Here is a 24,476-nt window from a genome sequence, read left to right on the forward strand (position 1 = left end):
AATCACCAGAATGAAGCAAAGACAGACAGGGAATGGAAGACACAAAAGGGCTAGTGAGAAACACAAAGGACAGAGCGAGAGGCTAACACGTCCACAGCTGGGTTTTTAGAAGGAGGAGGAGCATAGTGGGGGAGAGGCAATGTTTGAAGAGATAAAACCGCAGGTTCAAGCGGGGGGGTGGGGGGGGTGGACACCTTCACCTGGCGCATCTCAGTGGGACCATAAAGACAAAGTGGAGACAAGGGACCTTCTGAAAGACAGACCTCAGACTGACAACCAGGTTCTCGGCAGCAACAACAAAGCCAGAAGGTAGTGGAACAGAGTGTTCAGCATGCTCAGAAAAAGCTACCAACCCAAACTGCGTTCCCAGCAAAATGTCTTTCAAGAACAAGAGCACAGAGGGGAGGGTACAGCTCAGTGGTACAGTGAGTGTTTAGCATGCACGAAGTCCTGGGTTCAATCCCCAGTGCCTCTGTTTAAAATAAAATTTTTTAAAAATTGTAAATCAACTATACTTCAATTTAAAAAGTTTCAATTAAAAAGAAAAAAACAGAGCATAGAAGCTGTTTCAGGAAAACAGAATTGAAAACATGTGTGGCCCTCTCCCTTCTGAGACACCTGCATCGACTGCAGAAGGTGTCTGCTTTTCCTTTAACCTGAGCACCCGACCCCGCACCTCGTGGCCATTCCCTGGCCTTCTCAGACAGCCTGCTGCCTACAGAGTGTGTATCTCTGAATAAATCTACCTTTACTCAAAAAGAAAAAAAAGAAAAACATTTGTAACTACTGACTCTTGCCACAGGACATTCCCCAATGCTGGTCCGGCAGGAGAGGGTCCCGTGCAGGGCGTCTGAGAAGCAGGAGCAGAGACCCAGCAGAGGAAGCGCAGAGGCAGGGACGTCCGCAGGGGCACAGACTAGGCGGCAGTGTGCGGCCCTACCCTTCTCCAGACACAGCAGGTGGAGGTTCAGTGTCCACAGCTTGTCCTCCGTTTGTGGGGAGGGGATAGATCCTGATTAATCTTAGACCCGAACACGTTCAGTGTGCATGAAAAGTTTGGGGGTAACTGCTCAAACGATGCCTCGCAGATGCCTAACTTCCAAGTAGCAGAATGAGAAAAGCTCACTCCACCCAGAAGAAAAGCAGGAATGCAGACCCCCAGGCCCGAGCGTGGCTCCCGAATGACCAGCACCTCATACCCCTGCCAGAGAAGGAGGGCGCCTGGCCACAGCGTGGGGGAACTGGAGGGCACCGCACCGAGCGAGGTCTGGCAGGAAAAGTGCTGTACGGCGTCACTCACACGTGGGCCCTTGGACGAAACTAACTAGTGATGTGACAGAGGAGAAACAGACTCAGGTGAGAACAAACTGGCGGTGCCCAGGGTGAGGGGTCGAGAGCTACAAGCCACTGTGTACGAGGGCATGTCTCTCAGCACAGGGGACACAGCCCATGTGTCGCCGTACCTACAAGTGGAGAACTTATAAAAATCTCAACTCACTATGTTTGTGTGTCTGAAACTAATATAATGTAAATCAACTATACGTCAGTAAAAAAAAAAAAAAAAAAAAAGAACAGGGTAATCCCAGCAGCTCCTGATCTCCCAGTGCGTTTCATGTAAACCGAGGGCTGACAGTCACGTTCCCACCACCGCCGCCACCACCTCAGTGACCTTAAACACTCGGCATCTGACGCAGTGACTCTCCTGCACCTGCCAGTGAGCGGCCCGTTTTCTTGTGCTTCCAACTCTGTGTCTCCCTGGACATGGACCTGGAAACCACCCCCAGATTTTCAGACTTTGCAGCAGAGATACAAGCAGCCCCTCAGAATAAATTATGCTATTGCTTCGGTTTTCTCCCCACCAGTAACTTTTATCAGACTAAAGTTTTACAGTCCCTGTTTTTCAGAAGAAAAAGCAAAGCTGGGCCAGGTTAAACAAGGAGCTTTGTCAGCAGGGTGCAGCTGGGATGGGGACCCAGGACCAACCGTCCCCAGGCCAGGAACCGCCGTCCCACGTGGCGGCCGACGGTATATTTGCTGTTAGTATTTCTCCCTATGTTGTGTTTTTCAAGAACCAAAGACAGGACCCTTAGCAGCCCTGACATCATCCCTCAGCCAAGGCTGGTCATTGCTCCCCCAAGAAAAGTCTACATTTGGCCCCTCTGCATCAAGATACTAGGCGTCATCAGACTTAAGGTTTTAAATGTTTTCCTTGGGTACCTCAGGGTTTTTGGTGCATGAGGTGGATGGTGTGAGGTCACTGTCCCTCTGCCCTAGGCTGGGGAGAGCAGACGGTGGGCTCAGGAGGAGCTGGGGCATAGCCTCTGTGCCCTGAGTCACAGATGACCACCCGCTGCCTCCAGCCCAGAGCCCAGAACAAGAGCAGGATGGAGGTGAGATTGCGGGGGGGGGGGGGGGGCAGGGAGCGCCCATCCTCCCACGGCCAGCTAAGCCAGGGCCCTCAGCCTGGTACAGCCCATGGAAGCATCACAGGCACACGCCCAGTGGGCACAGGCTCCCAGAGGGAGAGCCTGCTGGTGGGTCTCCGCTGCAACAGGCCTGGCCCTGAGAGCACTGATTTTATCAGCACACCTGATCCAGCCGCTTCTCTGTGCAGGTCTGCCTCCATCTGCACCCGCCCCACCACTGCCCTGCCTTTCCCAGCCCTGGCTCCACTGGCGAGCACTCCATTTAGCCAGATACACAAGGAGGAGAGGACCGCACAACTGGGCCCCTCCCCCAGCCTCTCTCCCAGCGGGCACTCCTCCCCCGGCACCTACAGCCCTGCCGAGGCCTGGGGGAGTCTCCCTGGTCTCACCGTCTCAGTCAGGTCTGCTCAGTGTGGGTGAGAGGATGGTCCGGGCCACATCACCCCTGCACTCAGGCCCTAAAACGTCATTGGTTTTTCCGAGAAGTGAGTGCTGAAAACAAAATGCTCACCAGTAACTGCTGCTCACGTGCCCACCGTTAACCAGCACAGAATGACAACATGAGACCGATCGTGAAAAATATTCTCTCTACGTGTTTACAAAGGTCGCCCTTGGCTAGGGGGCCGGGGGTAGGCCCTGTGAGGAGCAGGGGTGCTCTCCCCACTCCAGCTGCCTCGTGGGTCGGGCCCCTCCTGGAATCCGTGGGCCCCTCACAGCTCCCAACACGGCTCCCCGCGTCATTCGGTGGTTCACCGAGGGACCAAGACTCCGAGGACAGCAGGGCCAGGGTCCTGGGGTGGCCACAGGAAGGCAAGAGGAAAAGCCCACTGGTGACACCACATTCTGCAGAGGGCCAGTCTCCCGCCGAGGATCCACTCGATTTCGTGGCTCTTCCTCTCAGTCTCAGTGTCACTGGTGCTTATTTCTTTTCTTGGTACTTTTAAATCCTCGTGATGCACCTTGACCAAAACAGATGGTAGAAGGTATTCTGAAATGCAGAAAAAAAAAAATTCTTCGTACTAAACCACATTTTTTGCCAACAAACAACCCAACTCACAGCGCTGTCTGGTGCTCTGGAATCTTATTCTTCCAGCCTGGAACGTTCAGGGTGTGGGCGGCCCTTCGCCCACGGCTCTCCTGGCCCAGCCAGCCAGCCTGCTTCAGACCGGCTTCCCGGAAGGCGCGGGGGTGTTCTCCAGCCGCCAAGCACGAGAGGCTCCCCGCCTCCCGCCCCCGGGCTCAGCCTTCCTGTTGCCCTCGGTCCATCCGGACGAAACCCAACCCACCCACTGGAACCTGGGGCTCATGCTCATGCCAGAGTCTGGGCCACTGCTCGAGGGCAGCTGAGGGATGCCAGTTCACCTTCCTGTTGGTCTGGATTTGGTGGTGATCTTTTCCATTTCTCCAATGTTTTCCCCCAAATTAGATTTGAAGTCAACTTCAACTCAGGAATAGCATATTTAGCACTAGAAAGACAGACTCGTAGGCTGTAACCCGAGCAATCACACCTGGTTCTCCACCCCAGCTCAGGCTGGGCAGGTGCAGGGCACTGCACTCCAGGCTGAACAGCAGGAGAAGCAGGTCATTTGAGGGGAGTGGGTAGGGTCAGGCTCTCACCTCCTGCCGAAGCCAACACTCCAACCCAGTGGCAGCTCCTCTTGGGGAGAATGCCGGCCCAGCATCAAACCTGGAATTTTCCAGGGAAAGCACAGGCTCAGAGCCGGCTTCAGAAAGACGCCTGGGACTGACCTGTGGCCATAGGTCCGCCTCTCTCCGGAAGGTTCTGGGGGCAGCTCTGTGTGTTCAAAGCAGACTTCCATGGCGTCCCCTTCTGATGGCACCTGGTCACCCCCCAGGGCTTCTGCAGACACCTGCACGGCAGGCCCAGGCGTGGCTGGGCTGGGGAAGACAAGAAGGCGCGAGCTCCTATAGCCCCCGGGCTTCCCCCAGGAATGAACTCACAAAGCTATTTTATAACTATTTTGCCAAAAGTAACTTCCTGGCTACCAGAACTAGGAGAAACGTCTGTGTGATATAAGACACGATTTATGGATTTAGGCGTAATGATCGTACTTTGCTTTTCAAAACCAGTATTTATATGGTGTCACATGGTAAATGATTACTAAGAGTACTAGACATCTCTCTGTAACAATTAGTGAGAAAGTTACTAAACTCAGCCATAAGATACTGAGTGTCTTTCCCATAATACTATGTCTCAATCAAACATTGTAGGGTTTTCTCCCTTAAAACGAGTCCTTGAAAAGAAAAGAATTACCTTACCCCCAGGGGCCTTGGAAAAATCTCTCATATTGTAGTGGATTCTCCTGATTATTTCACTTTAAACAGCGAAGTCTTGTCTGGGGATAATTTAGTCTAAAAAGACTTCAATCAACACAATTTTTAGGTGATTGTGAAGTTTCAGCTGAACACATCAGTTAATGAAAAGGCAAACAAATATAACACAAACTTAAAAATTATACCCAGGGGAACCTCCCCATAGGACATTTTGAGCAGTAGCATGTAGCACTCGGCTTTGTCAAGTTCATCTACCTACAGGACAAATGAAAAACCAGAGGGCCCCACACGAGCGGAGGGACTCACAGCCCGGGACAGGTTCCCAAAGGCCCTGATCAGCGATGGAGGGGAGGCGACGGGCCGGGTGGAGGTGCAGGCACAGCTGCGAAGCGTGAGTGTGCAGGGGGTGGGGCTCTTTCTGCAGGCCCTGCAGACCCTGCCACGGTACCCCAGTCATTCCCAGCACAGACCAGGGAAGCCAGGTTCTCCCCTCCTGTCCTCCTGCAGCAGAGGTGCCACATGTGAAACCAGCCCTATCTGTTTAATTCCTCTGGGTTAATAACTCCCGACCTATCTGGGTTTCCGTTACTGGCAGCTAAACAGGACGTTAAGTGACAGGGGTACCCTTAAAGTCTCCGTATCAAAGGAGTTCTACGCTTGGGAAGTGGCTTCATACCCTTTGCTCTTCCTTGGTTTATCGAAGCGGAAGTCCGCAGGGTAGAGGTGACGTGTCACCAGGTGCTCCTTCCTGTCTCTGCTGGTCCTAAACTTCTCTGTGCAGCCCTCCACCAAGCACTGGTACTGAAACAGAAACAGTGTCACTGCACCCTGACCCCTGGGCAGCCCCCCGGCTCTGGCACCACAAGGCACGCAATGGGGGAACAAGCCCTCATGATGTGCCCTCGGCCCTTGGGTGAGACGGTCACCCACCATGTCCTGCCGCTCAGCCAGGATCTGGAACAGGGAGTCGTGCCACTCCAGGATGTGGGTGTCCAGCAGGTGTCCCGAGGGAAAGGCCCGCTTGCAGAAGGAGCAGACGTTTCTGTGCAGAGTGTGGTAGTGGTGCTCGAAGTCCTCCAGGGCGTCAAACACCTGGCAGCACCCGGCTACCTGACAGGTGAACTCGGGCACCCTGGCAGAGGAAGTGGCCTGGTGGGGATGCCATTCCACGGAGGACAGAACTCCCTGTTACCACACCCCTTTTAGTGGTCTGATAAAGCTTCGGATTTTCTCTTGCAGTCCCAACTCCCATTTTTCTAACAGTTATATTTTCACAGACCAGGCAGACACTGAGGAGGCCAGTCACACCGACGACGTAGACGGTGGTCCAGACAGAGGGGCGGGCAGGGAGGAAGGAGCGAGGAGGAGACAAAGAGGGGGCCCGCGCTGGGTCACAGCGCTCACCTGGGCCTCTCGGGATCCCCAGCCACCTGCGTGAGCACATCCTGGAGATAGAGGTGCCGCTGCACATCCCCGTCCTGCAGGAGACAAAGCTGTCCCAGTTCTGACCTCGCCCCATCTAGCCCCCGTCCAGGGCCCCACACCGACAGGCCCCGCCCCTAGCCTTACTCCCGCCCCACCAGACCCCGTCCAGGGCCCCGCCCTGAGCCATAACCCCGCCCCCCACAGGCCCGCCCACCGGCCTCCGGTCCCGACCAGCCAGGCCCCCACCTAGCCTTATTTCCGCCCCGTCCAGCCCCTGCCCCAGGCACCGCCCCCGGCACCGCCCCGGCCCCCAACTGCCCTCTCCCTCTGCTCACGCACCTCGAAGAACTCGTGCTCCCGTGGGAATCGTACCTGGCGCGCCGCAAAGCGGAAGGGCGTGGTCCCGGCCGCGGGGTCCCGCTCCACGGGCAGCGGCTCGGCCTCCCCGGGTGCCCCCGCCAGGCGGGCGTGTAGTGCAGGCGGCAGCTGCATCGCCCTGCGCGCCGGCGCCGCCACAGCCTGTCGGCCACCGTCCGCAAGCCGGCCGGGCCGGAGCCGGATGTGACGTCACGCACCACGTCCGGCGCGGGCGACACAGGCTGCGCGGCGGGCTTGGCGGGCTTGGCGGGCTTGGCGGGCTGGCCCCGGGCGCGGCGCCTGCGGTGAGTCGGGCGGGGGCGGCGGGGCCTGAGTCTGGGAGCACCGGGTCGGGGTTGAGGCCGGCCGGGAGCCGCAGCCGGTGCCCTGCTCTAACCCCGCGCCCCGAGCGGGGTCCGCGCGCGTGCTGGCGGCGTCCGCGCCGGCTCACGCTCGCTGTTCTGTCCTCCTGTTTGGAGGTGCCCTGCTTCTGGCCAGCGTTTGACGTTTGTGTGCCGCGACTCTCAGATTTGCACACCGAGACCCTGTTTTCCGTCGCTCGGGGTCAGAGTCTCTGTCTCATGGGAGAGTTAGGGGTCAACACTCGTGCAGCGGGAGGGGGCTGAGCCTCCCTGGCCTGATGTTTGACGCGGGGCTCGTCTTCAGTGGAGCTGGTGGCACCGTGGTCCTTAACCTTTTTTGGGTCACAGAGCCTTTGAGAATCTGTTGAAAGACCTCTCAGAAAACTCACAGACAGAAATGATTTTGCTTGTCATTTCCAAGAGTCCTTTTTGTTGGTGGTGAACCAACATTATGAACCCTGTGGAGATACACTGAAATGTTTATGTGAAATATGTATAGTTTCCTCGTGTTTATTTTTTGAATCTCTGGCTAATTGCCTGTGCGGTGATAATGGCTGACTGGACGGGTCATCCAGGGGAAGACAGAAGTCCCTGAGCAGTCCCCCACTGTCTGCTGGGTGGGATTGCAGTTAGCCTTGACCCCAGTGGGCTGTGCGTCCGATGGGGAGGCCTGTGGACAGGGCAGGTCTGGCTGAAGCACTCAGCTCAAGTGTGCAGGAGATGCTTTGCAATCTTAGCAAAAAACCACGCCTGGGCCAGAAAAGGCAGCGTCCGAGGCACCGGAGTGCAAACCCAGAACTGGAGGGTGAACGCAGCTGCAGGTGCGGGCGTCACGGCGGGAACCTGGCCAGGGCAGTGGTTTAGGCCTGTGCGGAGCTACCTGTGTAGACCAGGACCCCTGAGGGCCAGACCCCTGTGTCTGCATGGCTAGAGCGAGAAGGGACGGGAAGGTGCTGTATGCTGACCAAGGGAGCAGCTGCCTGCTGGCCCAGGGCCATGTGAGGTTGGAGTCACCAGGAGGAAGGGGCCCAGGCCGGTGGGGCCACACTCTCACTGGCTGCGCAAGCAGCTCCCTGAGCTGAGGAGCAGGTGTGGAAACTCTGGGCTCCCACAAGGAGCTGCCCACTGAAGGCAGCCTCCAATAAGAAATGACAGAACACACCAGTGGGCGCCACCTGGAGGGCAAGGAGGACTCACCCTAGGAACGAGCCCCGCCTGGGGGTGGGCAGGCCCTGTCATGGGGGTGTGTGGTGTCTGCCTGGGGGACTGGTGGGCCAGGCTGGGCCCTGTGACAGTTTGGCTTCCCAAAGACCTGATACTGGCCAGATTCAGTTACTTGAATGGTTTTTTATTTATGGGTTTTATTTTTATAAGTGGCTTTCCTCTTACTTTAAGGAGAACACATTGTGATGTCGCAGAGCCAAGACTATGAGTGAGTTTCGGATTCACCATGACGTCAACGAGCTGCTCAGCCTGCTGCGGGTCCGCGGGGGTGATGGGGCCGAGGTCTACATCGACCTGCTGCAGAAGAACAGGACCCCGTATGTCACAACCACCGTGTCTGCACACAGTGCCAAGGTGAGTGCGCGTCCCGGAGTTTACACTCCTGTTGGGCAGCCTCAGCAGTGCCAGTGCAGGTGGCAGGCAGCACTTGACAGATGCTTTTCGTGGATATGTGCTCTGCTCAGCACTCCTGCTGACTCCTCAGTGGCCCCATCAGTCAGCCTGTTGTACAGACGAGGCAGTGAGGCTCAGGTAGGATGCAGGGCTGTCTGCCTGACCTCAGACTCAGTCTCTGAACCACAGCCTCCCTGTACCCCCTGAGGAGAAAGACGCAGATAGTCCTGATTTCCGCTCACATCTCGACACACAGATATTCCCATGGGTGAAAAGGAGGCTCCTGGCATTAACTACGTTTAAATCCTTTTAAAGTAGATTTTCTTTCTTTATTAAAATAGTATGTAATTCAGAATTACACCTCAGTAAAAGATGACTTTGAAATCTAGTTTAGAAACCCGTTGTGAGCCTTCGTTTATTTAAATAGTCTGATAACAGCACAGGGATAATTCAGAACATTTACTGAGCAGACTAGAGAGTCTAGGACACACAGTGACATTTAGCATATTATAAGTGGGTATTTTAGTTAATGAGAAAATGTAACTGTGAACCTGTATGTAGTGATGAGTTCCAGAGGAACAGAGTTAAATGTGTAGACAAATGCTGGGAGGTCGCAGCTCAGGCTGGGGAAGCAAACGAGGGAGGAACCTCAGAGGAGAGTGCGGAGTTCAACAAGGAATTTCAGTGCATTTGCTCAGTTTTATTTTGGAGATTTAGGACTGTTCCATCTGCCTGACGTCACTCTGATTGCTGTTTTGGGTTTAGTTTTCTACAAGATTTTTTGAGATTCCTGATTGTTGTCACTGTGTCCCTCTATCTATACTTTTGAGGTTAAAATAGCAGAGTTTTCTCGTACTCCTGAGGACTTCCTGAAGAAATACGATGAACTGAAATCAAAGAACACCAGGAACCTTGACCCCCTGGTGTACCTGCTGTCAAAGCTCACGGAGGACAGAGAGGTGGGTGCTGGCTCGGCTGGGTTGGAAGGACCTCTCTGTGTCTCAGAAAGACGGATGGATGTGTGTCCTTGTGGGGTCATGCTAGGCCGTGCAGCTTGTCAGTTGGGGTGACAGCCATGGGGCCACCTGACCTCTACTCTCTGACCCTGGCACCTGTCCTTGAGCTTTCCTGGCCTTGCACCTGTAGCGCGTTGAGGTCACAGAGGACTCCGTGCACCATAAAGGTGCATCGGAACGGAAGTCACTCGTGTTGGTGACAAACACAAGGTGGTTAACGCTGCCTCTGGGGCGGAGGGACTTCCGTTTCTGTGGTCCGGGCTGTGTCTTTGTTCTAAAGTGAGCATGTGTTACTTACGATGCTTAGAAGAGTGCAGAGGTGCCGAGGTGCCTGGGCATTCAGTGCTTCCACTCACTTCATGCGCCTGCGGTCTCGGGGGAGGGTGCGGCTGGGCACAGGGTGGCCACCAGCGCTGGCCACTGGTCTCTCGCAGCAAGGGAGGCCAGTCATGGGCTGCTGGGAATGAGTTTGGGATGCTGTCCTCCTGAGATTTGGGGATGTGGCACCTCATGGCAGAAAGCTCTGGGAGACTGTGCTGCAGCTCAGGGACTGGCAGTGCCCAGTGGAGGGCACAAACACGCCGGTCCGCAGGACTCCAGGTGCTGTGTGCTTTCAGACTCTGCAGTACCTACAGCAGAATGCCAGGGAGAGGGCAGAGTTCGCAGCAAGCACCGCCACCAGTGGCACCACCAACTTCAATGCCCCAGCCACAGCCTCTAAGATCTCCATGCAGGAGCTGGAGGAGCTGAGGAAGCAGCTGGGCAGCGTGGCCACGGGCCCCACGTGGCAGCAGGTACCACGTTGCCGCAGCCGGGTGGGTGCCGGGTCTGACTGTGGAGACACTCCTGTCCGGTCCTGGCTCCTTGGGGTGGCCGTGTGGCTTGTCCCCAGCCCCTCGCACTGTGATGGGCTTGGACACGTTTGTCTCACGTCCACTTGTATTTGTTGACCCTCACGTGTGCTTAGGGCCCCACTTTTTACACTGCAGACCTGTTAGTTTTAAGTGTTTGTACTGAAATTGTATGTGTCTTTTCTGTTTTTGAAACACATTTTCCCCAGTCTCTGGAACTCACAAGAAAGATGCTTCGAGACAAGCAGAACAGGAAGAATCTGGGCCAGCACCTCCCAGTCTTCCCGGCCTGGGTGTATGAGAGACCCACGCTTCTCGGGGACTTCCTGGCAGGCGCGGGTGTGAGCACAGATGCAGCTGTGCCTATAGGTGCGTGAGGCCTGGAGCTCTGGCAGTGGGGACCTGGAGGCACCTCTGTTTGCCTGGGGATGCTGTGGTGGGAGGGCTACAGCCCCCCAGGCCCTTCCTGCCCTTGGTCATGCTGCAGCTCACGATGCCCACCTTTTGCCATCCTCCACACCCCTGTCCCCAGTCACCAGTGGGTGGTGACTTGCCAGCGTCTGGGCTGGGTCTTGTCTGGGTTTTAGGAGAGCCTGCGTCCCGGGCTCTGTGCAGACTAGGGGCGACAGGCTGACCAGGGTCCTCCTTCCAAGCAGCGAGGCATGGTTACTGCAGATTCTCCCGCAGCGGTGCCAGGCTTGCCATGCTGGCCTTCACGTGTCCAGTCCAGACAGCCGAGGGGCAGCTGGGGATGTGGTATTTGCGCACCTTGCCTGCACCTCCCACCTGGCGAGCACTTCTTTGGGTGGGAAGCTGTGTCCCACCTCCTGCTCAGGGTGCACGCTTGAGAGGAAACGCGTCATGGTGCGTGCTCGAAGAGCGGTGCCCACGGGGAGGTGCCAGCACAGCCTGTGTGGAGGTGAGAGGCGTGGGCACGGGAGCCTGTGCTGCACAGGTTCTCCAAGGGTGGGGAGCAGGGTGGGCGGGGCAGGCCCCGTGTTGCCGGCCTGGGGAGCCAGCAGGTGAGATGCCACTGGCTCCCCTGCACACCTGGCAGGAGCCAAAGAAGTTTAAGAGCTGCTGAGGGAGTCTGTTGCTATGGCTGTGGACTTTGCTGACACCATGTTTGTGTGTCTGGATCAGTCAGAGGAGACAAGGTTCCAGGCCTCGCATGAGGCACCACCTCTTTTGGGGAGGCCCAGCCGGGGAGGGGAACCCAGGCACTGGCTCTTGAGGGCAGGCCATGCTTTGGGTGTCCGACGAGGAAGTTTTCTACATTTGGGGTTGTGCTACTGAGGCAGATGCTTTCACACACTGGCCACGGGCGTGCCTCGCTGTCGGGGTCCCCAGGCCGGTTGCATGGCAGCGTTCCCTGGGAGAACTCGAGGTGTTCTAGCCCATGTCACTCCAGCAGCCACGCTATGCGGGTTCCAGAGGTGGGATCAGTGTTGGTCCTCTGGGCCCGTGTCACCTTCTTACCCTGTCCCTCCCTGGCCCAGACTGCAGGCCATGACGCAGCACCCTCCACAGCCCTCTGGCCACTGCCCTGTCCACGTTCAGACCCCTGTGGTTGGCATGGCTGTCCTCAGCCCTTCCTTGGCCTCCCCCTGGCAGAGCTTCACCCCCAGGAGTGGGCAATGCGAGACGTCCCCCCGCTGGCTGAGTGGTGCCCATCCCACCTCCCTGTGGTCACCTTGCCATCCGATTCCCTTCTTAGAGCTGAGGCAGGTCCCCATCCACGCTGGGCCATCCCTCCACACACAGGTCTCCAGCTCCATCTGCTTGCCCAGGCCGTCCTGTCAGCAGCCAGATGGCGTAGCAACTGCCGTCCTTACAAGTCCTGCCCTGACCCAGGGCCTTGACATCGAGGCCACAGGCACAGGCGGCTCCCATGCAGCGGCCTTTGCTGGGTCACTGAGCCCCGTGCTCAGATCTGGTAACACAGCCCGATTTCCCTGAATGTTCGGGCAGTACTGGGTGGTCTGTGGTCCCCTCCTGGCCTCCATTTTGTTTCTCCCTCTGCCTCATCTTGAGTCCTTGCGCTTTGCTCCTGGGTCTCATGGATTCTCCCCCTCCCAGGTGACCCATCTGTTTTAAGGAATTGGAAGCTCCCGGTGGGGTCCCAGCTCTCTGTCCCTTACACAGCTCTCCTGAAGTCCTGCCTGTGTGTGGCCTTCCGTCTGCCAAGAGTGTCCACAATGGGCTCCTGACCTTCCCCAGGCACCCCTCCTCTCCGTGTGGTGACTGGCATCATCTGTATCTGCTTCCCTTCTGCTGCACTAGCCTGGCCCCAGCCCCCAGCTGTCACCCACCCTCCAGCTGCAGGAGAGGGCCTCTGTCCACTTTCCCCACTCAGGGCTCAGCACCTTTCACAGAATTTTGCATGGTGAAGGCATGTTGTAGGTCCATTCTGCGGTGCCCCAGCCATCTGTGGCCGGTGGGCAGCGAGTGGCTGGCATGGCAGGGAAACGAGTTTTAGTTTCCTTTCATTTGGCCTTGGGAGCCAGCAGCAATGTGTCAGAGTGGAGATCTGAGCCCACCTCCTGCCCACTACAGCCCTCTCTGTCATCCCAGTGCGGATCTGAGTCAGGTCTGCCCTGCGAAGCCTCTCTAGTGACCCTGCACCCCGGTGAAATCCTGATGGCTCCGTGTGGCTTCCCATTCCAACTTCTGTGGGATGTCCCCTCACCCTGGAGCGTCCCGTGTCCCTTTGAGCTCAACTGCAAGCTGGCTGTGTCTCCCACTCGTACAGGCTGTGATGTTCTCCTTTCCACACAGGGGCGGGGGAGGCTGGGCCAGCATCTGCCCCAGGACCCTGAGTTCCCCACCCTGGGTCTGCACCCTCCCCCACTGCCACGGACTCCTCCCCGTGAACCTCAGCCGGGCCTTGGCTAGGGCAGTGTGGAGATTGGAGGTGAAATGTGTGAGGTTAGGTTAGTAGCCCTGCGCTAAGGAATGGCAGCCAGTCGTGCCCACCTCAGGGGGTCACAGAGGCTGGAATCTGAAGGCCACCACAGCTGTAGAGAAAAACAGCCTGGGGTTCAGACAGCAGCTTTGAGCCCCAAGTGACCAGTGCCTGGACAGACAGCTGCTGGGCTCCAGCCTGCCCTGCTGCCTCCCTTGCCTGCAGACGTGTGGGGCCAGCAGTGCTTCCGTGAGCCCCATCCGAGCTGCCAGGCCTTGGTTTTGGGTGCCCTGAGCTGACACAGCACCCACGGGGCTCGGCAGGGAGCCGGGGCTGGGGCGCCTTTCTCCTGTGCTGCCCCTGTCCTAGTGTGACCATGTGCCCAGCAGGTGTTGGGCAGGACGCTGAGGATCGTTCTGGACCGAGAACCGAGAGGCAGGGGGGTCCAGGCTACGAGGCATTTGGGGGACGGCCCTGGTCCATGGCCTTGATTGCCCTGAGTCCTTTGGGGTCTCGGAGCCGTTTCAGACTGTGCGTACAATAGAAACCACTCGCGTTTTAGTGATCAGAGAAAGCCTTTTTATCCCAGGTTTGTTAGGTTGTAGTGAGCATCGCTAGTACAATACGGTCAGAGGTGCTTTTTAAGCCCCAGCTCTGTCCTCTTAGATGTCGCACGCTCGTTCGCGTGCGCAGGTGTCTGCCCAGTGCTCCGAGGCTCTGCCTGGCCTGCTGCCGGGTCAGCGCCTTTCCTGGTGTTGGTTTTGGGGCCTCAGCCTTTGGTGTTCAGAGGTATCAGTTGAGTCGAGTGAAGGACTTGGTGTCTATATTCACGAGCACTAGAAGCAGTTACACGGAGGGCAGCCAATGGAAAGACTCTGCTGGGAGTGGGGGTCTGGTGGAAGGTGAGCCCCAGCCATGTCTGCACTCACAGGCACGCTGCCCCTGACCTCCCAGGAGTCAGCCGTCGTGGAGGACCTGCTGTACGTGCTGGTGGGCGTGGACGGCAGGTACATCACCGCCCAGCCCCTCACCGGGAGGCAGAGCCGCACCTTCCTTGTGGACCCCAACCTGGACCTGTCCATCAGGGAGCTGGTGAACAGGATCCTCCCAGTGGCCGCCAGTTACTCCACCGTGACAAGGTTGGTGCCAGGCTCGCCCGAGGTGCCCGTCAAGGTCACTCAGCCCTCTTCTGAGGAGAGTCTCTACCTCGCTGAGCCACACGAGGGAGACAGGTGTCCACAGTGCCCTGAGGATGTCAAGGGGGGCTTTGGTCGTCCACCTTCCCACCTGAGACGAGCTCACACCCTCTCAGGGGTGCTCACTATTTCCTTTCCCCACAGATTCATTGAAGAGAAGTCTTCCTTCGAGTATGGGCAGGTGAACCACGCCTTGGCGGCTGCCATGAGAACACTAGTGAAGGAGTACCTGATCCTGGTCACGCAGCTGGAGCAGCTGCAGAGGCAGGGCCTCCTTTCCCTGCAGAAGCTCTGGTTCTACGTCCAGCCAGCCATGCGCACCGTGGACATCCTGGCCTCCCTGGGTGAGAGGAGAGCCGGGGCCCTGGGGCAGTGGGGGCAGCATGGCCAGGGTGCCCATCCTCCGCCCATTGCTCTTGGGAGGCAGAGGCAGTGCGGCTTCGTGTTTGTCCCCAGAAGAAAGCCTGTCTGTGTGAGGAGGTGGGAGGTGAGCTGAGGGGCTCCTGTCTGCCATGGTGACTGTTGGGCCCTCGGCACTGAGCGCCGCCTCCTCTGAGCAGCCACCTCGGTGGATAAAGGCGAGTGTGTCGGGGGGTCGACCCTGAGCCTCCTGCATGACCGGAGCTTCAGCTACACAGGCGACAGCCAGGCGCAGGAGCTGTGTCTGTACCTCACCAAGGCCGCCAGCGTGCCCTACTTCGAAATCCTGGAGAAGTGGATCTACCGAGGTGTCATCAATGACCCGTACAGGTGGGGCTGGGGGCACCTGGGCGTGGCCCCTCGTCACCCTGACACGTGTCAGTGCACGAAGAATTCCACGTTGATGTGTGTTTGTCAGAGTATTTAAAAGATGAATTCGTTGACCAGAAATAGTTTATTAATGGTCGAGCTAGCAAACTCTAGTGTGAGGACCTAGCAAGGAATCCTTTGCACGGTCGTGACGCGGATGGATGGCGTCTGACCCCTGACGTGAAGGCTCACGTACCCGACTGGAGTGTCTCGTTGCCTCCATTCGAGACGGAGGGAAACGCGAGGCCCCATGGGAGGGGGTGAGGGTGAGGGGGGCAGCCCCCCAGCCCTGCAGACCCCAAGTCCTCTCACCTGGACTGGTGGGTGTCTGGCCACAGTGAGGTTGGCAGGAGCACCTCCCCTCGCAGCAGAGAAATCCCCGCACCGAGGCCGGGCTGGACGGCCGCCTCTGCTGTGCTGCTTGGCCGCGTGCAGCCCCGCAGCCAGCAGGCCCCTGTGCTCTGCAGCGAGTTCATGGTGGAAGAGCACGAGCTGCAGAAGGAGAAGATCCAGGAGGACTACAACGACAAGTACTGGGACCAGCGGTACACCGTGGTGCAGCGCCAGATCCCCTCCTTCCTGCAGAAGATGGCGGGCAAGGTCCTCAGCACAGGTGAGCGGGGCGCTCGTGGGCGCGTGCTCCCTGCCCCTGGTTGTCTCACGGTTGCTGTGTCGCTTAATTTCTAAAACTGTTACCACTTGAAGGAAAACTTTTCTGCCCCCAACTCCTCTGACCCCAGACATGCGGGTTTTCCACACCAGCAGCCAGCTCTCCAGTTCCCTGTGGACGCCCAGTTCTGACACTTAACTCCCCAGGTCAGCGCAGGCCCCACAGGTTGAGGGCTCGGTCCCCCGGACTGCCCCCACTGCAGACGCCGGTCACAAGTATCGGGTCCCAGGCCGCCGGCACTTCTGTCCAGCGTGGGCCCAAGTGGGGTTCCCGGGACCCCTCCGCAGGCCCGGTGTTTGCTGTGACGACCCCCAGAACTCAGGGAGGCGCTGTGCTCACCAGACGCCTGCTTTGCCACGACTGGCACTGTAAGGGGCACAGGTGAAGAGCCCACGGAGAGGCCCCCCCGGTGACACCCGGGGGCCCGAGCCCGGGCGCTTCTGTCCCCGCGGAGCCAGGGCCCAGCCCCACCCAGGGCACAGCGGCACCACTGCCCCCGTCATGGGCTGGTGCAGTCAGTGCTGTGACCTCCCATGACTCGTTAGAGCTGGGTCTTTCGCATCAAGAGCCCAGCAGTCACTTCAGAAAGCCTCACCAGAGCCAGACTAAACCCTCCCAACCCTGTCCCAGCCCAGCCCTCAGAGGCGAGCGAGCATCCCTGGTTGGACTGGGAGGCCACAGCATTGACTGTGTCAGCCCATGACGGGGGCAGCTGTGCCGCTGTCCCCTGGCGGTGGGGTGGGGGCAGTTCCAGGACCATTCTTGCCCAGTCGGTCCTGGGCCTGTCCCCGGGCCTGCGTTTGGGCTGCACTGTCTCAGGTCCAGGCCTGCAACTAGCCGTGAGCGTCAAGAATGTAAACTTGCTTTCCTTTTTCCCTTTCCAGGAAAATACCTAAATGTGGTCAGAGAGTGTGGTCATGACGTCACCTGCCCGGTGGCCAAGGAGGTCATCTACACACTGAAGGAGCGGGCGTATGTGGAGCAGATCGAGAAGGCCTTCAACTACGCCAGCAAGGTGCTGCTGGACTTCCTGATGGAGGAGAAGGAGCTCGTAGCTCACCTGAGGTGTGTGTCCCCCTGGGTGCCTGCCCGCGGTCGGGTGCCGACACAACAGCTCACTTGTCACTTTAAACAAGGCCGCATGCCAGGCTGAATCCAGCCCGAAGAGGCCTGTGGGCCTCACACCTGCCATCCCAGAGATGTCCTACCAGAGGCCGGCGAGGGCAGGGTCTGCCCGTGTCACCCTGTCCATGGTGGCACAGCTTCCTGTCTGGAGCCACCAGCCCCCTCCTAGGGCCCCTGCCCTCCTGGAGCCCCATCTGCAGCACCCGCACTTTCTGGCAGCACCTCCTCCTGCACAGCCCGGTGCAGTGGTCCTGTGCCTCCACCTAAGAGAGCACTTCACCTCGGCCCCTGTAAACGTCTCAGCTTGGGCACCGGCGGGTGTGGGCACCGGCACTCCTCCCAGGCCCACCTGGCCCCACCTCGTCACCCCGCATCCCAGTTGCCGGGAGCCTCTGCGAGTCCAGGCTGTTCTCACATTCAGGGCCCTGCTGGTGCGGCCTTTCACCTTCACCCACTCGCAGGTCCATCAAGCGCTACTTCCTGATGGACCAAGGCGACTTCTTCGTGCACTTCATGGACCTGACGGAGGAGGAGTTGAAGAAGCCGGTGGATGACATCACGCCCACCCGCCTGGAGGCGCTGCTGGAGCTGGCCCTGCGCATGAGCACTGCCAACACCGACCCCTTCAAAGATGACCTCAAGGTGGGCTGCCCACCGCGCTCCAGAAGCACAGTGGGGGCCAGGCCTCGTGGGGTGTGAGCCTTTCATGTGCTGCGGGACCCGTGTCCGAGGTCTGTGTCTCGCAGGCATGTTGGCCTTAGTCCTTTGTGGGGTCTCTGGCCTCATAGGCTGAGCTGAAATGTTCCCTCCTCTTTGGTTTTTTGATGTTTCAGGAGGGTCGGTGTTAATTCTTCCTGCAGTGTTCGGTAGAACTTGCCAGCGAGGCTTTTCTTGTCGAGAGGGTCTGTGGTTTCCTCTGTCTCCTCCCTGCTCCAGGTCTGCTCCCATTTCTGCTTCTGCTTGAGTCAGTTTTGGTGACTTAAGTGACTGCAGGAATTTGTGTAGGAATGAGTTCTCGTGAGCTCATCTGTTTCTGTAAGGTTGGCGCTGCCATTTCTGATTTTAGTCATTTGAGTCTTCTTTCTTGTGCAGACAAATACACCTAAAAACTTGTCAGCTTCGTTGGTTTTGCAGAGACCCAGCCTGATGGCTTCCTCGGTTTTCCGTGTTGTTTCTCTCGTCTCTGGTTTCTTCCTGCTCTGATTGTTGTTTTTTTCCTTCTGCTTTGGGTCATTTGCTCATTTTTCGGTTTCCTGGATGGTTAAGCTGGGTTGTCGGCTTGATGTGGTTTTTTCTGCTGCTGTGAATTTCCCTCTGAGCTTTGATTTACTGCGCCGGGCAGTTTTGGTTACAGCGTTCCCATTTCCGTCTGGCTCAAGGTGTCCTCCAGTTTCCATTGTGATTTCTTCCTTGACCCATTTGTTTTTAAGGGCATCCACCTTTCACGATTCGTGAATATTCTGTTTTCCCCCGTTACTGATTTCTGATTTCACCCCACTGTAGTCAGAGGGCACTTCGTGTTTCAGCTTTGTAAACATCACCAAGGCCTTGCTGTGTGGCCCCCTGTGGCCCGTCCTGGAGAGGGCTCTGTGCACGTGGGGCAGGTCTCGTGGTGCTGGCTCGCCATGTTCGGGTTCTCTCTTCCCTCTTCTGTTGGCTGGCTGTGGTGTGGACAGTGGGGTGTCAGGCTCAGCTCTCTCAGTTCTGCCAGTCCTTGCTTCCTATGGTGAGGCAAAAGAGTGTTTTCATAGGATAAAGTCCTGGAGGCCAGGTTCTTGGATGGATGCGCCTGGCCAGCGCATGGCTGGACTGACGGCACTGGCGCTGGGTCCCGGGCACTCAGGGCTGCCACTGGGTGGGGGCCTGGCGGGAGGGGCACAGCTGTTTGGTGTCCGTTTCTGTGGCATGTGATGGGAGGGTGTCACCTGCTGATTCTGTTTCCTCTCCCGTCAACTGCCATCCTCCATCCTCTCGCTCTTCATCAGTTTGTGGGAATCGTCCCGCTGTCTGGTGTGTCAGTGGCCCTCGTGAGTATTTGAATAGAGTGACGTGTGGACAGCGCGCCCTGCCGAGAACAACTGCGCCGCCCTCACCATGGCCTGGGCCTGTGTGCTGGCGGTGGAAGGTTTCCAGCCATCCCTCGCACCGCACTTTACCGTCAGGGGTGTTTTCAGAGTGATTCCTCTGTGCTCTGCTTTTTCCACTTTGACGGAAAGTGGTTTAATTTCTTCATTAGGGTTTATCAGTAGATGTTTGGTGTTTTAAACCAGCCTCCAAGATTGAGAGTCTGCTTTTCTAGTTTGTGATGCAGGGTTGGGTAGGGGTCAGGACCTGATGCTTTTCCATTTCTCTGTCCCCAAGATTGACCTGATGCCTCATGACCTCATCACCCAACTTCTGCGGGTTCTGGCCATCGAGACCAAGCAGGAGAAGGCCATGGTCCATGCCGACCCCACTGAGCTCTCACTGACTGGCCTGGAGGCCTTCTCCTTCGACTACGTGGTGAAGTGGCCCCTGTCTCTGATCATCAACAGGTGGGTGGCAGGGTCTCCACGTCTGATTGTGCCCCTCGGGGTTACTGGCCACCTAGGGCACGCTCCATACTGTGAGCCTCTCAAACGATGTCTGGCGCCATCGACGACCAGCGGCGTCAGTCAGATGCCGCCGCCTTTTCCCTCCTGGCAGGAAGGCCCTGACGCGCTATCAGATGCTCTTCAGACACATGTTCTACTGCAAGCACGTGGAGCGGCAGCTCTGCAACGTTTGGGTCAGCAACAAAGCCGCCAAGCAGTGCTCTCTGCACTCGGCCAAGTGGTGCGTCCTGTCTGCTCCCAGGGTTCCCACCGGGCAGAGCCGCGCCCTCCCCATAGCCTGAAGACAGAGATCTGGGGATGCGCGTTCACAGCTTCTAATTTAGGACCTTTCCTGCTGCACAGGATGGCTGGGTGCTTGGCTAGTGGAGTGGCCGAGCCCGTGTGAGCCACCGCCGCTCAGTGGTGGGAACTGTTGAGGGGGTGGACCCTGACAACGCATCGCACACTCAGTGGGGGTGGTCCCTGACAACGCATCGCATATTCGGCAGGGGGGCGGGGGGCAGACCCTCAGGCACAGGAGCTGCAGCCGTGCGTCTGTGACCTGCACCCTCGCGCAGGTTCGCTGGTGCCTTCACGCTGCGGCAGCGGATGCTCAACTTCGTCCAGAACATCCAGTACTACATGATGTTCGAGGTGATGGAGCCGACCTGGCACGTCCTGGAGAAAAACCTGAAATCTGTGAGTGTGGCCTACTCGTAAAGGCACTTAGTAGTGTCTCCAGACAGGGAGCAGGTCAGGCGCCAGGGAGGGGCTGACCCCACAGCTCCCGAGACGCCACCAGAGCATCGTCAGGAGAGGTGGCCATGGGGGTTTCCCTCCAGGGTGACCAGGGTTTAGGGCCACCAGGAGTCTGGCTGCCGGAGGAGCACGTGTGTTCCCGTGGGGCCTCACAGCTGGGCTGGCGCTCCTGTCCAGGGCTGCCAGCCACAGGGTTCACGCCCCAAGTTCTAGGAGTGGGAAGGGCACAGAGCACTTCTTTCTGTGTTTTCTCTCTTAAAAAGCTTGGCGCTTTGGGGGGCACATTTGGCGTGTGCTTTTAGCGGTATTTTGAAGTCTTCCCGCAAAGACCCTGGGAAGATTCGTGCACGGGGCTGTGCCTGGCACAGTCATTCTGAGAAAAGGCCGGTGTCCACTGCCCAGGCCTCCAACATCGACGATGTGCTGGGGCACCACGCGGGCTTCCTGGACAGCTGTCTGAAGGACTGTATGCTGACCACCCCCGCGCTGCTCAGGGCCTTCTCCAAGCTCATGTCCGTGTGCGTCATGTTCACCAACTGCATGCAGGTGCGCCCACTGGGCTCGGGGCTTGGGACCTGGGGGCTCCAGCTGGGTGGGCGGTGGCGGGCCATGAGCATGTGACCTGAGTCCTGCAGAGCCTGTCCCGGACGCACAGGGACAGCGTTTCCCTTGGAGCTGAGTGGTCATAGTTGGCGCACATTTCTTCCTGACCCCCAAGAGATTCACGCAGAGCATGAAGGTGGACAGTGAGCTGGGCGGCCTGGCGCTGGAGCGCAGCGCGGTGCCGGGGCCGCCCGTGGAGGAGGCTGAGCACCCAGAGGAGCGCGCCCGCAGGGAGCTTGCCCGCAAGGTGAGTGGCCTTTCAGTTTGTTTCGGAGACCCTCCTGTTCCTGCTGAGATCTGACACCATTAGGATCGCAGCACTCAGACCTGACCCACTGCCATCCTTCCTGGCTTCCCGCTGAGTAAAATAAAGACCATCTTAAATTAGGTTCCAAACACAAACCAGAGTATCTCCCCACCGCTTCATGTAAACCTCAGTCCTCTATGCCCGGAGCGAGGCCACGTTACCAGAGTGGTGCTGTGGGGCTGAGCCAGGGGGCCACCTGCGGAGGCTCGGGGCTGCGGGCCCTGCGGTCACGGTGGCTGGAGTCTTTCCGTAACCAGGAGGGTCAGGTGGTCAGCAGGGAGTGGGGAGGTCAGCCCAGGCAGGCACTCTGGGTTCCCTGCTCTGTGCTCTGTGCTGAGCGGCGGCCAGGAGACAACACCATCGGCTTGAGAATCTGAGCTACAGGGAGAAACTTGCCGTCCACAGACGTCCGCGGGCCTGCTGCCCAGACTGTGTCTCTGCATCCTGCCGTCTTGAGTTTTCACGGTGCCCTGACCCTCTATCTCTTGTCACCTGAAAACTTCCCGAGATATGTTCTCCTATTTGAAAGAAAAAGAGAAGAGAAGGGAGGATGAGCAGCAGGAGGGCTTCTGTGTCTTGCAGTGCCTGGCTGAGCACGTTGACACGCCGCAGCTGGCCTCCAGCTTCGAGGCCACCATCAGTAAGTTTGACCAGAATTTCTCGGCCCATCTGCTGGACCTCCTGGCCCAGCTGAGCCTCTACAGCACCAGCGACTGCGAGCACGGCATGGCCAGCGTCATCTCCAGGTGGGTGTCGTTGCCTCCAGCCCCGCGGAAAGGGTGCCCTTTCTACCACACACAGTGACCGCAGGGCCCACACCTGCGTCTGCTCCCTGCCCCGCCACGTCCTCTCACCATCACGGAGGTGTGACTGAGGCCGTGTCTACTCTGCCAAGGATGCTGTCCTTGGCTTTGTCATGCTGCTGCTGGTCACTTGTCATTCGCCTGAGAGACGGTCTGTGTGTGTTCACAGGTGTGTCCTGTGTGTGTTGACCAGTACAAGTCAGGCCACCCCGTCAGCACCCCTAGTTTGTGTGTCTCACCACAGCCAGGACCCAGGATGCTGACCAGGCCCCTTGGGCCCCAGCCCTGGCCATCACCCTGGCTAGGTGAACAGTGGGAGGTGCTGTCCTCCTGATGTCAGCTGGTCAGAAGATTGCTGGGAGGGTCAGTAAGGGTCAGGGAAGTGCTCACTCAGCCTTCCATGTTGGGTGTGGGGGTCTGGCCACACCTCTCAGGCCAGCACCTCAAGGGCCATGATGCTGCAGTCCTGGGGTACACATCTGGGGAGCCCGGGGCAGCCCGTGTGCAGGAGTCAGAGGAATCTGGGAGGAACCCTGGGTAGGGCTGTGCAGAAGTGGTGAGGATGGGTGCATGGTGATCAGCGGGCTGGTCGGTGCGGCTTATGGTTTTGCGGCTGGCAGGTTTCTGTTGCACCAAGGACCCTGGGTGCACAGCTCCTCAGAGCGGAGGTGATGGGCCTGCTCACTGGGTGGAGGTCGGGGGGCGATCGTTCCCTGGGAAGGCTCCTGTTGGGTGGCCTTAGGTAGAGCCAGACATTGGGACTGCCCTGTTCCACCCACACCCACAGGCGTCCTGATGTCCTGGGCACCAGGGTTCAGGGAGCCCCGATGTCCAGGGGCTGGAGATGTTTGTCTTGCCTTTAGTTTCCCTAAGTATGTAAGTTCAGTCTCCGTGTTGCAGGTGAAGGCTGTGTGGAGCCTGGGGCCGTGTTTGTGTGCTGGTGACTGAGTGCCCTCCTGTCCAGGGCGGAGCCAGCCCTTCACCGTGGTGGGGAAAGGAGGGTCACCTGCAGGGCCACTGAGGGAGGAATCTCCACCCCGACCTGGGGGCGTCTGCAGGGACACAGCCTGCTTTCCCCCACAGGCTCGACTTCAACGGCTTCTACACCGAGCGGCTGGAGCGCCTGTCCGCAGAGAGGAGCCAGAAGGCGGCCCCCGCAGCGCCCGTGCCACGGGGGCCCCCAGCTCCAACGCCCAGGATCGCAGTCACCGCACAATGAGGCCGGCCGCAGCATCGCAGCCCCAGTGGCATGAGCGAATGGGTTTGGAGGTTTTCCCCAGACGTTCCTGGGTCGCATGTGCCCCGGGTTCTGTTTAAACATACAGCGTGCAGTCCCCTGCGCTCAGCTCCCATCTCTGGGTTCACAATCCCAGACAGAGGTCTGCTCTCCTGCGTGCTCTCCGGAATTGAAGTCATCCTGAAGAGTGTGTTGGTCTCAAATAAGATAAAGTAAAAACACATGGCTTTTGGGCAACATCAGGACAGTCACCAAGATGCCATGTGGGGGAGGTGTGGGCCTGGTGTCCCCACCTGTTGGTGTGACCGGGGGATGGGCCCCCAGGGTCAGCCTGGCCCCTCCAGCCGGCTGGCTTGCTCCAGGCAGCAGAGGGCAGCATGGCCCACGCCCTGTAGCGGGAACCGCCTGGGTGCATCTCCCAAGTGCCCGCAGAGCAGAGGAAGAGCTACCCTGCTGCGGCTGAGGCCCAGGCCCTCGTCCATTAGGCCCAGCCGTGTCCGGCCCCCTCGACAGGCAGTAGGGGGAATGGCCAGCCCCAGTGTGACCTGCCTTGAACATCTATGTGCTCTGCTCCCAGCCAAGCTGCCCCTTCCTGCTGAATTCCATGCATGTTATTTTCAAAATTCACTTCTGACCCCTGCTCTGTCCAGGTGGACCCTGGGCAGATGAGGTGGCATGACGGGGTTCTCCAAGGGAGGGGGGCACCCCTCCCTGAGTGGCTGGACTCCTGCCACAGACTGCTTCCTCTTTTAAGCTACAGTGTGGACAAGTATGACCTGTGCGTAAACAAGTTTACAACCCAAGTTGCCACAGTCCTGGCTTGTGCAACACGGGGGCTGACCAGAGCCAGCTGCTGGCCCTCCTGCCCAGCCCCGAGGCCCAGACCCTGGGGTCCCTGTCCTCAGACACCTCCAGTTGCAGGTGGTGGCGGCAGAGGGGCGCATCCTGGAGGCTGGGTGGGGGGTCCTTGTGATGAGGGAGGTCCTGGCTGCCATCGCTGAGTCCCTGTTAGTTAGCTGCGCGTTGTGGTCAGTACACAGTCCCAGTGGCTGGTGTTTTTGCCCAAATAGGGACATGCTGCCTTTGAACTTCTGCTATCAGATGACGTGCAGTGTATGACCAAGGAAGAGAAGTAAACTTGTCGGGGATTTTGGGTGGCT

General features: G+C 58.4%; 2 protein-coding genes across 5 annotated transcripts; one reads left to right on the forward strand and one right to left on the reverse strand.

Moving 5' to 3' along the window:
• Positions 1-2,996: 2,996 nt before the first annotated feature.
• Positions 2,997-6,703, reverse strand: ZNF511 (zinc finger protein 511). Of its 3 annotated transcripts, none has more exons than XM_032490601.1 (6): positions 6,486-6,703; positions 6,126-6,199; positions 5,652-5,853; positions 5,398-5,522; positions 4,176-4,325; positions 2,997-3,385 (listed from the first exon to the last, which is right to left on the reverse strand). In XM_032490601.1, the coding sequence occupies exons 1-6, from the start codon at positions 6,636-6,638 to the stop codon at positions 3,367-3,369; spliced, it is 723 nt and encodes a 240-aa protein (XP_032346492.1). In that variant the 5' UTR covers positions 6,639-6,703; the 3' UTR covers positions 2,997-3,366. The 3 variants fall into 3 exon arrangements, with proteins under 3 accessions (XP_032346492.1, XP_032346490.1, XP_032346491.1); XM_032490599.1 differs by having other exon boundaries at positions 2,997-3,414; XM_032490600.1 differs by having other exon boundaries at positions 2,997-3,414; positions 6,519-6,673.
• On the forward strand, positions 6,671-24,464 carry TUBGCP2 (tubulin gamma complex associated protein 2). 2 transcript variants are annotated; one of them, XM_032490593.1, is made up of 18 exons: positions 6,671-6,808; positions 8,261-8,443; positions 9,313-9,441; positions 10,116-10,292; positions 10,559-10,718; positions 14,186-14,393; positions 14,595-14,794; positions 15,011-15,200; positions 15,578-15,852; positions 16,794-16,974; positions 17,496-17,676; positions 19,396-19,568; positions 19,720-19,848; positions 20,186-20,306; positions 20,769-20,912; positions 21,085-21,216; positions 21,859-22,022; positions 23,163-24,464. In XM_032490593.1, the coding sequence occupies exons 2-18, from the start codon at positions 8,294-8,296 to the stop codon at positions 23,296-23,298; spliced, it is 2,850 nt and encodes a 949-aa protein (XP_032346484.1). In that variant the 5' UTR covers positions 6,671-6,808; positions 8,261-8,293; the 3' UTR covers positions 23,299-24,464. The 2 variants fall into 2 exon arrangements, with proteins under 2 accessions (XP_032346484.1, XP_032346485.1); XM_032490594.1 differs by having other exon boundaries at positions 15,707-15,852.
• The last annotated feature ends 12 nt before the right edge of the window (positions 24,465-24,476 follow it).

Source organism: Camelus ferus, chromosome 11 (assembly GCF_009834535.1).
Source record: "Camelus ferus isolate YT-003-E chromosome 11, BCGSAC_Cfer_1.0, whole genome shotgun sequence".
NCBI lineage: Eukaryota > Metazoa > Chordata > Mammalia > Artiodactyla > Camelidae > Camelus > Camelus ferus.